The sequence below is a fragment of the Uranotaenia lowii genome, chromosome 2 (genome assembly GCF_029784155.1).
Source record: "Uranotaenia lowii strain MFRU-FL chromosome 2, ASM2978415v1, whole genome shotgun sequence".
Classification (NCBI taxonomy): Eukaryota; Metazoa; Arthropoda; class Insecta; order Diptera; family Culicidae; genus Uranotaenia; species Uranotaenia lowii.
In genome coordinates, this window is record NC_073692.1 from 272,656,860 (window position 1) to 272,670,261 (window position 13,402).

At 33.5% G+C, this 13,402-nt stretch overlaps 1 protein-coding gene across 1 annotated transcript; it reads right to left on the minus strand.

The window, feature by feature from the left end:
- Positions 1-695: 695 nt before the first annotated feature.
- Positions 696-12,861, minus strand: LOC129745999 (peritrophin-44-like). Its single transcript, XM_055739415.1, has 2 exons — positions 12,183-12,861; positions 696-1,120 (listed from the first exon to the last, which is right to left on the minus strand). Exons 1-2 carry the CDS (start codon positions 12,822-12,824, stop codon positions 884-886), a joined length of 879 nt encoding a protein of 292 aa, XP_055595390.1. The 5' UTR covers positions 12,825-12,861; the 3' UTR covers positions 696-883.
- Positions 12,862-13,402: the final 541 nt, after the last annotated feature.

The following is a 13,402-nucleotide window of genomic DNA, read 5'->3' on the forward strand; positions in this document are numbered from 1 at the left end:
TCGCAAGGGGGGTATAGTAAAAAAATAATGAGAAAATCAAATAAATTGGAATAAATTGCATGAAAGCTTGAATACAACATTCGTACTACATCATTGCACAAAACCTATAAATCCAGTAATTTGGTAACGAGAAATTTAATAATATCAAGAATACAAAAGGTGAAACGACTTCCATCTTCTACAATTTATTTTTTGATGTTGTTATCTTTGGGATATTTGAATTTTCTTTGAAATCTACATAAAATACTTCAAACTTTATTTATTCCCCCCTTCGGGGTTTTGAGAAATTTCCAATGGGTGGAGACAAAAGAAGCAATTGATATTTGTTCCAGCCTAATGTTGTTTAAGAATGAGTGTGTACGGTTATGAATCGAGGAATAAAATGACTGATGCTTTCGATCCGTGCCATCAGGGGCGATTCTGAACAACCCCTGTGACTGTGTAGAACCCTCGATAGGTTTTTTCGTGAATAGTGGTTTGGCTATTCTATAATTTTACAAACTTTCGGAAATGTTTCTTTAAGATAGATAAAAGTTGATTTTATTCAATTAATAATAAATAATTGACAATAAAGAAATCAATATGGGTCATGTTCAATTTTGTATACAACGTTGTGTATCACAAATAACTTTTCTATTTACCTATATGAATCCAAACTTCGAAGGTAAAGCCACTTTAACTGTTAAGAGCAAAAATATAACACAAAAAAATATTTTTTTAAATATCTGAATCCTTAAATTTATTTAGAAAATAGGTTATTAACACATTACACATTTATTATTTCTAGGCATATTCGAAAGTACCAGAAGCAGGACCTTATATTTTCTCACAAATACACGCTACTAAGAGCTATGTTTACGCTAATTAACCAGACTTTATTTCTCTACAACAGGTAGGGAGTAAGTTTTCTTGTGATAGCATCCAGAATGCAGGTGGCTTCTTCCGGTCTTCGGCATGACGAGGTTTCGATATCAAACTGCAAACCGGGGGCACAAGCAGTTGGGGTCTCATTTTGTACCCCGTTGATACAGATGTAGTACAACGAGCAGTCCTCCAAATGTGGGATGAATGCGAGCCCGGTAGCTGGGCATCGATACATAGACGGGGGCAATCCTTCAACCTGTAACGATAGATTAAAAGAGTTTTTATACAGTTTTCGCACTTTTTGTCAATCCAACAAGGAAACTAATAACTAACAGTAGAATGCTCTGCTAGGGCGGATTAAAGGGGGGGGGGGCAAAAGGGGCAATTGCCCCGGGCCCCCCGGTTCAGGGGGGCCCCCCGAGAAAAAAAGTTTTAACACTACTACTGATCCATGAAAATAAATCAAAACTAGAAAATCTGGATGAAAACTTGAAATATAAATACTAAAAAGCCCCCGTGGAATAATATCTAGATTAGTTTTTGTCTTATAAAAGATAAGGGGGCCCCTAGAGTAAGCAGTGAAGGAGCTCTCCCGCATTTTGCGAGCTGAGAATATCAAAATCTTCTTAACAAAACCGAATTCGAAATAAAATTAAGAAAAATACGAGGCAAAACACCTCAAATTTTCATTTTTTATCGAAACATATCAGTTACGATATTCTGTACAGAACAAGTAAAATAAAGAAAAAAAACATCTCCTCATTTTCATTACATTCAAACGTCTTGCACAACAATAATGTTTGTTGTTACGTTAAATTTCCTCGTTATGGTTTACTGCACTAAAATAACAGCTATTTTCGCTGTATGATAAACATTTCAGAATTTTACCCGGGCAGTATCCGGGTTAATACCGCGTATTATAATAACTTTTCACTTTTCATTCATTTTTTTTTTTAATTTTCATTGGTTTATAAATTTTAAACCCTTTTGCCTCCCTATTTTTGAAAGTAAAATATTTTAAAAAAAACTGTAGTTGCTTAAATTGGACCAATCGACAGTACAGGGTTTCTTTATATAATATCCATCCCAATTTCTATTTTAGACTTGAAATTTGTATTGGAACATTTTCAACTGATTCAACCAAAATTTTACAATCTACTGAAATGAATATCCTGAATTCAGTATATCATTTTCTAAATGATCATTCTTAAATTATCATAAAAACGATCGGATAGTTGAGTTGCTAGTATCATTGAGTGATTTTCTTTATATGAATATTTCTATGATCTTAATCTTATCTTTTTCCAGATTCAATTCGCTTGGATTTTCAAGTCCTGGCTAAGGTACCAAACTCATTTGGATTCCTTATCTGATTTTTTTCAATGATAACTGATTCTGTATTTTAAACATTTAATCTTTATTCTCAGTTTTTTTCAATCGATCATTTTTGCAATACCCCTTTACCTTTGAGGGCATCGAATGAAACTTTCGTCACATTTAGAATAACAATTCAAAAAAAAATTATCTGATGAGAATCATATTAAAAAACATCTCAGAAAATCAATACTGATGTTATGAAACGCTTTTTTTCGTTCATTAGTGAAATAAGCATTTATGTTATCACTATTTTAACTAATTATGGAGAAATATGAGTTATCTAATTTTTTCGCTCTCCGCAAGTGTGTTACACTTACAAGCATAACTCAAATGATATTAATTTAACAATGAAACTATTATCGACAAATCTAAACACAAAACTGAACTTTTTTTCTCTCTTAAAGAAGTTTCTAACTTAACCAAGTTCTCTTTTATAGAGGTTTAGCAACATACAAATGCATTAAAGTTATCTAGAAATGCAACTATTCAATATGTATTTGATAAAAATCCACCTGACACCAGTTGATGCATCAGTTCGAAGTTTTCTGAGTAAGTTTCAATACGGTACAGTAGTGTTATTTTCTCTAATTTTCTTGGTCTAGTCTGGGAAACGACTCTAGCTTATGGAGGTATTACACTCTCACTTGAAGAGGTTTTGTGTTTTGCAAATCTTGAGACTTGTTGTTTTCTCTCACTATAGAGGTTTCTCGCACATCCAGGTTCGGCTGTACCAGTTTCAGTTTCCACGTGAAATTATTCAGTGTTCGATATACATATTTCATAAACCCGAGCAGACTTTGATGCCTAAATCGATAGCAAACAGTAACCAAAATGAGCTATCAATGCCAAAATGATAGCATAATTAAGTATCCTGTTTTTCCATATGCCAAAATTAGGTTTCATTGAAGCATCAACATGTCGAAATTTGATGCCAAACCTATACCTAAATAAGGCATTGAGACCCAAATGAAAGCACTTTTTGGTTTTGTTTTTTTCCAAGATAACAAAAAATGGCATCATTAAGGTTTCGTTTATTACGATAGAACAGAAAAGTTAGATCAAAATGATAGCATGATTCGATACTAAATTTTGTGTGATGAAAAATCATATTTACTTTGATATTCAAAATTAAATCGAACCTAAAGCAAACATAAAATTAGGCGTATTGTGAGCACATTTGATTGCTGATTTTTGTGTCATTCCAAAATTAGGCATCATTAAGGTATCATTTTTTTGAAATAGGAAATTGCACCCACATTTAGAAACCTCCTCTCTTCGCTGTGACTGTTTTGGCCCTCTCCCCTACTAACCTAGGAAAACGATAAAAATCCCAAACTTGGCGCTCATCACATGTATTCGGGAAAGCACGTACATTGAAATGAATAATAAAATATACATTCCTAATAAACACATCTAGGACCACGAACAATTAAAACTGTTAATACCGAAATTGGAAATTCAACAAATTTATTATATTTCTGTTTGATAACGTGTCGTGTTACGTTTTGTGCAATATCTACAATTTAATTGTTAAATTTATAGTTTTGTGTTATCTTCCTGTGTAAATACTTGATTTGTATTGATGCTTGATGATCCTTTTTATTCATTGAATTAGAAAGTCGTATTTAACTTATTGTATAACGTAATTTATTTGGAAATATCACGTAAAAAGATAAAAATCAAAGATATTTAGTATTTTTACAAACCAGCGAACGCTTAAACTTTGTTTTTTTTGGTGTTGAATTCATTCAACAGAAATATCAAACTTCCATGAAAATAATAAAATAAAAATATTAGCAACCCAAACGTCAATTAAAAATTAAAAAAAAAATTAGTTAAATTGAGGATTAATTTCAACTTCAATTATTGAAGATGACCATAAAAAACTCCGCAATGGACCGAGCTCGATAGAACCATATTCAACTGTTAATCATTTTAAGCCCTATCCAACAAGACCGATGCAAATCATTGAAAATCGTACATTGCAGTTGTAAGCACTAGCACATGAACTATAAAAAACAGCTTCAAAGACATCCTCAGTTTTCATTAATCTTCTTCCCACAGCTGCCAATTCCCCTGGATTGAAGATTTGTTCACGATAAAGAAGGATTCCAGTTTTCACAAGTTTCGCAAAAACTGCAATTGCAACGACCAAAGATCACGAAATCGATGTTTTGTCTGTTTTGTTTTTAGTTGAATTCTGATGTCCAACGAACAGTGGTGCCAAATGATTTAAATATACAGTATTTGTTTTATGTTTAGGAACCCAACCTGATTTATATAGAAACCAACAGTAATATCAAAAAAATACCATATTTTAAAAATGTTGCTTAAGAATAAAGTTTGTTAGGAATTCAAGATAAAGTAAAATTTGTTAGAGTGTCAGTCATGTAACCAAAATGAGTGAACTGCTTAAAATTAAAGTGAATCGATTTATTCTATATGTGATTTAAATTTAACTAACTTCTGCATATGAACTTAATAATTAGTTTTCACAAATAAACATCAGTTAAAACTCTTATCGAAGCGGTACTATTTTTTTTAAACAAGAAAAATATTGGCACCACTGAGCGTAGTAGAGAAACAGCAGAAATAGAGAAACGACAAAAAACGCGGATAACGCATCAAAACAAAACCAGTAAAAACTACACACGGTTCAGGCAGTTTTCGTTTGGGATTGGCCACAAATGTTCTGGTAGTTTTAGCCAGTCATCAGTTTTTTCCCGTAATATACCATCCGCGGTTTTTAAAACTCCTGATTTCGTTAGTTAGTTGTATATGTGCCTTTTTCTCATTGTTTTCGCGAATATTTAACGGCTGGATGGAATAGATCCCCGCATGTCCATCGGATGCGGGTGGCCCATACCCGGAGATTCCTGTTTCCTATTTCTTGTCGATGGCTGCTCATAAAAAGGTCCTGCTGGAGATTGTTGGAGAATGCTCTGCTGAGGATGGCGTGGCACATTTTGAGGTAATGCGGGCTCCCGTAGTTGATTGGGAATTTGCGGACCTTGTGGAAATGGCGGACTTTTACCGGACCGAGTACTAGAATTTAGCGTGGAGCCAGCGTAGAGCCCAAAGCCCTCGGTTTGGTAATTCTTTAGCACCCGCATTAGACAATCAAGTTGGCCCATCAGCTGCCGCCGAGAGTCCTGCAGAGCTCCTACATTACCTTCCAGTTGGCCCTTCCGTCGCCTTAGGGCTTGCAGCTCATTCATGAAGGGCGGACATTTTGAGGCAACCTGTTACGACTCCTGCTACTGGTGGAGGTTTTGGATTTCACGCATGATTTCTTTGTTTTCATTGGATTCATGTTGGATTTGAGCTGCATTTCCTCGTTTATTCAACCTGTTTTGAAGAAGGAGAAGAAGAATTGTGTGCAAAATTGCAGTTTTGGCTGCATTAACTCCAACCACATTTGTGTGACTGGTTCATAATATGCGAGAAGCACGGAGTTCTCCTGTCAGTGTGTTCGGGCCGGCAAGTCACGGCGGTCAGCGAATGTTAAGGTGAAGTGCGCTGATCTCCTTTCTCCAAGGGCATTGGACAGACCTGCACAATATCCAACTACCACTTATTGGTCTACTGATTTTTCATTCAGGTATGTCCTCAATTCTTTACAAATGTAAATCATCAATTGCTGTCAGACTGTTCTTTTTTTCTAAATAATCTTTTGTCAATTATTTTTACACAAGCGATGTAACTCGAACTTACCGTAGTTGATGCTGATATTTTTCATGAAACCAGTTTCTGTATAAATTGCATTTCATAAATAAATTGCATTCCATAAATTGCATTCCATAATCTTACTTTAAAAACACGTAAAGTATTCTATTCATGCCAATGCTATAAAAAGAGATAAAATAGATATCTATTTAAGGCAAAACGGAATCATTAAAACACTTACCCTGCTGAAGCAAGATCTTCATTTCCGGGCACTATTCTAGTTCCAAAACTGCTTCTTTTGCATATTTTGAGCTTGCGCAAGAATTCTTATTATGATACATTTCTGAGAATTTGAATTTAGTGCTCGATTGGGAGAAATACAGCTCTGCAAATGATCGTTAAATTTTCACCTTTGATTCACTGAATGAAGATTTCATCAGAAAATATTAACGTCCGTTTGAATTTTGGTGATTTCTAAAAAGTCCATCTCGGAATTTCGACATTTTGGTTGTTCTTATGATGTTGCTTTCAATTTGAGCTTAGAACCGTAAAATCAGAATAAACATTCGAAGGTTTTTTTTTAAATTTGGGCAAGCTCAGGTTACATCGCCACGATGTGAATTTTTTGTATCTGACTAATAATTTTACATCGCGAGTCATGAAACTCAGTTCTACAACACTAAAATATAAATCCATGGCAATGTCTATGAATTGGTATGTTTTAACATATGAATTTAGATTGATTTCAACTTCTGTTTCAGAATTTTACATCGTATTGGGAACTAGATTCCATGTTCCCTGTAAATTTAATATTTTTTTGCTGTGTACATTTATGTTGCAAAAGAAAAGGCGGTTTCGTCTATGCGTTCACATTTTTTTTCATAGTTTGTATGAATTGAATAAAATATGTAAAATGAGTTGTATAATTAAAGGCGATTTTTAAACTACGTTTTTCATATTTTTATAAGGGATTTTCAACCTCTGGGATGATTCATCCCTATGCAATACGTTAATATTGCACATTGTCTAAATAACATCTCAAATACTTATCAAGAAGTCTTTAATAACTTATTGGCAAAATATGAACAATTCAAAAATATAAACCTCTGTCAAAACTATTATCAAAATTCCAAAAAAATAACTTCATAAAAGCCAATTTATGATTGTACGATGCGAAATATATACAAAAGATTGTCAAATTTCTTATTTAGCTAGCTTTAATTTTACATAATTTATACATTTGGATTTGATTAAAATTTTAAGGTCAATTTGTGAAATGTAAGAAAAATACCAAAATATTTTTGTATTGTTATGCGTTTCCATTTGAAACATATGCATAGCAAGTTTTCAAAGCCGTTTTTACGGATTCATAGGTTTTTGCAATATTATTAATCAGCATAAATGCCCAAACAGACTGAATAATATGATAGCTCAAAGAAAAAAATATTTAAATATTATATTTTATTATATTTTCAAGAACGATTTTTAACATATTATTTGCAATCTAAAATACATAGATACTCTTTAAAATTAAATATCATTTTTGGTATTCATCAAACATGAACTACTCGATTTCGATTGGATCCGTTACGCTGAACAAAAATTGGAAGTATTTTAACAGGAAAACAATTCACAAAGTTTTACAAGAGAAAAAATATTTCAATGGAAGGAATATTATGAAAGTATGTTTGTAAATTAGTTATTCATTATTTAAAATGTCAATACAAAAGCTTAAGTGAGTTAGAAAACTAAAAAAATAGAAATTCCGTAACTTATAACAGACTGCCAAAAAATAAATTTAAATTTGATAATAATGTTATACTAATGTTGAAAACAAATTATACTGAACTTTAGATTTTATGATTTGGTCGAACTGTTATACTCTTTGATCAATTCGATGCCTACCCAAAGGCGTTAACGCTATGAGATTCTTATTAGATTTTGTTTGTATCAGTTGTCATACCTGAGCAGAATTTAAGGATAAAATTATTGGAAATTTTGCTATCATGCCTTGTTAGCAAAATTTGAAATCATTTTGACTGAATAAAAGGGGTTTAATGCCAAAAATTTATCTCTCATTTTCTATACATGGATAGCACAGTTCTGCCAAATTTTGGTTTCACTGAACGTTTTTTGATACCTCGTTTAGCCATCCTTTTCAATAGAATTTTGAGGGCACAACGATGCCAAATTATGGTTCTAGATAAAAGCAAAAATTGGCATCATTATGCCCTCAAAATTCGTTTTAAAACGTTGGCCAAACGAGGCATCATTAAGGTTTCAGTGAAACCTACACTTGGGATAATCGGGGTATCCATATATGAAAAGTGAGACCCAAATTTTGGCATTGTACCACCTTTATTCGGGCATAATGATACCTCATTTTACTTTCATGGCATGATAGCAAAATTAGGTATAATTTTGCCATAAAAGTCTGCTCGGGAAATTATTTTATGCAAAAAGCCAATAATTTGGCAGCGTGAGACGCTTTTAAGCAGAGTTACACCTCTTTTTCATCAGAAAAAAATATTGGTTTTCAATGTTGTTATTGTTGTGTATTTCGTTTGAATTGGCCTGAGGGAGGAAGCATTACATCGCAAGTGTTTTTAGTTTTTAATTCATTCTACGTTAAGCTGTTGCTTAAAGTTTCCGAAGCCTAAGGTCTTAACCCTGATTAAAATAATATCTTACACTCAAACAATTAAACCTCAGCCCTGTTTTATACTCGGTTTCTATATTTTCACGAATCTTTAGTTCAAATGACTATTACTATAGTTATTCATTGTTTCGTTTTAAAAAAACATTTTTTTCAAAAACATGTATGTGGATTTGTAAAAAAATATAACTGGATTTAGAATATAACTTAATATTTTCCTGCAATCTGAGATTTTAAGTTTTGAAGGACAAATCCAAATTCAAGTTGATTTTATAGTATGTTTCGATGTATTGTTAAAATGATTCTGTATCAATTATACTTTTTTTTCTAGAACTCTATAGAAATTACAGAAAATTTATATTGGCTGAAAAGTACTACATTATAGTTTCAAGATCAATTTAACCGGACATATTTTTGCAAAATTGTTGAATTTGTGGAGCAAAACAGCGAAAACCTGTCAATTTGAAACGAAAAAACTACGCGTTACAAGACGCCGAAGTGTTTGCCATCATTTCTAATCGGTTAACAAGTTTTGAGATACAATTTTTAGAAATTTGAAATTTTATATTGATTTTGTTTATTCTCCATGATTTTAAATCAAAAACGAGTATAAAAATATCGACAAAATCATCATTTATAACCGGAAAAAAACCTAGGAAAAATCGGGAAAAACTTTGGAATTTCAAAACGAAAAATCGCTAGCAACCCTGTTTAAAGTTTTGAATTCTTAAACTCTTATATACAGTTGCGTTCAAAAAAGAATGAAATCGCGTGAAGCTGCGCACTCACTTCCAACTTTGACAAGCTGCCATTTCTCTCTCGGTTTATATTATTTCATGAAAATTTCACACAATCTAGTTCAACTACTTAACTAACACTCTACAAAATTTGAAGTCTTTACAATTACGGGAAACAAAGATAGAGCTATTTCCGTAAAAAAGGGAAATTTGGAGTTGCTTCACTAAACTTGCTGTATCTTCAACAATTTTCATTGAAAATGCTTGAAATTTGGTCCAAAGATGTAAAAATGTTTGATCTAATACCAAGCCAAGTTTCGTCAAAATCGATGAACGTGATCAAAAATGGTGCCGGGTAGAAAATCAGGTTCATTATCGCCCAGCAGACGATTTCATTCTTTTTTGGAAGGATGTTGGTATGGAAAACATCGTAATCCATGTATTCTTGGTTTTACCTTTCACAAAATCAAAATTTATTTCAAAGAAGGTTGTAAATTGATAGAAACTTCATTCCTGCTTTGTTTAGAAATAAAAATTGTTCCAATAGAGCTGGTATTGAAACAGAAAGAGCGAATTGAATACTCGCTTTAATTGTATATCAAATTAGTTTATCGGAATAATTAGCAGGTCATTTCTGAATCACTGTTCTTCTTATTTCGAACTCTGTTGAAACATTTTCTCTTCCGATCAAAGCACGAATGAAGTTTCTATCAATTTACAACATTCTTTGTGATAACATTTTGATTTTGTTAAAGAAAAAACCAAGAATACATGGATTACGATGTTTTCCATACAAACATCCGTCCAAAAAAGAATGAAATCGTCTGCTGGACGATAATGAACCTGATTTTCTACCCGGCACCATTTTTGATCACGTTCATCGATTTTGACGAAACTTGACCTGGTATTAGATCAAACATTTTTACATCTTTGAACCAAATTTCAAGGATTTTTAATGAAAATTGTCGAAGATACAGCAAGTTTAGTGAAGCAACTCCAAATTTCCCTTTTTTATGGAAATGGCTCTATCTTTGTTTTCCGTCATTGTAAAGACTTCAAATTTTGTAGAGCGTTAGTTAAGTAGTTGAACTAGATTGTGTGAAATTTTCATGAAAAAATATAAACCGAGAGAGAAATGGCAGCTTGTCAAAGTTGGAAGTGAGTGCGCAGCTTCACGCGATTTCATTCTTTTTTGAACGCAACTGTATGTATCTCTATGGAATGTAGATTTAATTATTTTGTTTATTTTTTTTTAAATTTTGTTTTCTATGTTTCAAATTTTCATGATACTTCCTGATTGTCACTAGGTAAATATTTTTCGCATAAGCACAAACCAAACGATCAATGATGATATGATAATCATTTATAATATCTATCGGGTAATTATTTTTTTAATTAGAGAATAATAGTTGGTGATGAGGTTTTAATAAAAAGTGAGAATTATTTTTTTTCATTTTGCAGCTTAAATCAGAGTTTTCATTTCTAAGATACTTTTAATCTCTTCTCCAATGTTTGCACGTGATTGATAACCAACTTTTATTTGAAGATACCAGAAACTATGTTCTACGTAGACAACATGGCTATTGGAAGATAGTTTACTAGACTCATCTCCAGTTTTTTTTACACGTTTTGTATTTTCTGGGTAGCATTTGAAAAAAAAAATCGAATTATAGCCCCCCCCCCCCCCCCCCCCCCGAGAAAAATTGCCCCGGGCCCTCCGATGGCTTAATCCGGCCCTGATGCTCTGTTATCCTACGATGCAGAGAATAATATTGAAGCAAACAAATTCTTGAAATAGGGTACATAAAGTGTGGGGAATTTAAATCACCGAAGTAACTCTGAAAAACATGAAATTTTCCACCTTTATCATCGATAACTCAGTCTATAGTTTGAATTTCTAAAAACTGTTTTCGACGTTTGAAAGTCTATGAGTTTTAAATAGGTAAACTTGGGTTTGTATTTGATATGTTCACTGTTATTTATATTGATGTTTTAAAATCTTAAAATTTCTATTTTTTCGAACGTTCGCAAACAAACATTTTTTTCTGATGAAACCAAAGTTTTTTTCTGTATGAGCAAATCCACTTCAACCAATTTATTTGATCTATGGTGGAAAGTTTTAGAGGCAAACGGGTTATTGTATATGCAAGTATTTTTTTTTCCTTTATACATGTAGTTGTACATGGTATTGATTAAGTGCTATTTTTATATTCATTATTTCGAAAAAAAAACGTATTAAAAATAGTTTGGTCTCAACAAAAGATTGATATAATCGATGTTCTTAGGCTGTTTTGCTAAATGGTACCAAGATAAAAAAAAAACTTGTAGATGTTACTGAGAAGCAACCCTTCCCAAAATATTCATGAAATTAATTAAAAAAGTGACCGAAGTTTACCGTACATAAGAATCCCGCTCCCGATTATGGATGATAATGCCAAATCTAATTATGACATAGTAATTTTTCATCTGAGCGCATAGCTCGGTAAATATTGAATATTTGTATGAACTTGGTGGCTCGAGTAACGCGGAAACTCATATAACTGGAACTTGGATATGCGAGGTTCTACTGTAGTTATATATTTTTGCAATCGATGAGGTGTTCAGAAATTTCCTTAAACCAAAACTTTTAGTAGGTTATTATGAAATAACATTTATTCAGAGTAAGGGTTCATGATACCTTCCTCTGATTTTTTCATACTTTTTTCGTATTTGAGGTTTATTGATTGTTCATGTGGAAAAACGTTTACATTTAAAGTTCAACGAAGATATAGTTCAACAGAAGATATAAATAACAGTAGGGTAATAACTTCGGCGTGTTAGACTTTTCATCATGACTTATATTTTGCAACCGGTTGCTCAATCTCAATGACAAAAAAACTTACCTCGCATTCCACATTTTCCGGCAAATCGCAGGTACGCAGCTCGCGATTGAACAAAAGATCTCCCAAGCATGTGTCGCGAAGCAGTGGCTCCCGATTCATGCAAATGTAGTACGCGGAGCAATCGAACGGGTCATGAACGAACGTCGGTTCATTGGGATTGATATTGTTGGGACAGACACTTTGCTGACAGTTGACATTGGCTTCCACATCGCATTGTCGCGAAACGGGATCGAACATCATTCCTGGTGCACATTCTGCTAAAAATCCTACATCGCCACTGCACACTCCAAACTTCCGACATTCGTGCTCAATCGGCACGAAGAAGGGTCCTTCACGCTTCGATTTGCGCACTTCTGGTGGTGGATCTTCCGGATCTGTAGGTTGTTCGCCGCCTTCAACGCAAACAATGCACACCACATTCCAGGGATGGTCGCACTTTCTTTCAGCTTCGTTGAAATGAAATCCATCAGGACAAACGCCCGGAACTGGCGTATTTCGAACGCAGGTGAAGAAGGCCGGACATGAAGTATAATCGTTAATCCATGTTCCGTCTGGCTGTCCCTGGCAGCGGTTTGCCTCTGCTCCGGGAACAAAATAGCTCCCCAAAACACTGAAAATTACCAAACACGCTATGCGCAGCATGTTGCTCTAGATTTGTAAACCGTTACGATGAATATCTGCAAATGTACTGCTTGCTGTATGCAATTTCGCGTGATATATTAACTGGACCGGCACAAATTAACTTATCTTTTGATTGGGACTTAATCCCCAAAAAATAATCGATAAGACTAATCTCGCAAAGTTCAAGTCGTAATGAATGTTCAGTTTTCATTAATCTTAACTTTTAATCAAGGCAAGGGTTCAAAATCACACTAGGTATGCAAACCGGAAACAACCTTGTGAATGCTGGTTGCGAAATTAATTGTTCGTTGTTTTTTCAATAATTTCTTTATGAAACCAAAAAACAACCGTTTGAAATGGTTTGTTCTTTTCTTTTCGTACATTGAGGGCTACATACATTATCAAACAGAAATAACATACCAATTAACACATTGAGCAGTTTGTACAAGTCTATAGTATCCAGCAGGCTCTCTTCCGGAAGAATAGCTAACGCAGTAAAGAGTTTTCGTGCCGTCAACTCATAAAACACTTTACACTTCTCACTTCCATTTGTACCGTTGAGCCGTCAACACGTACGCCGGAGCATCGTATCGTTGTGG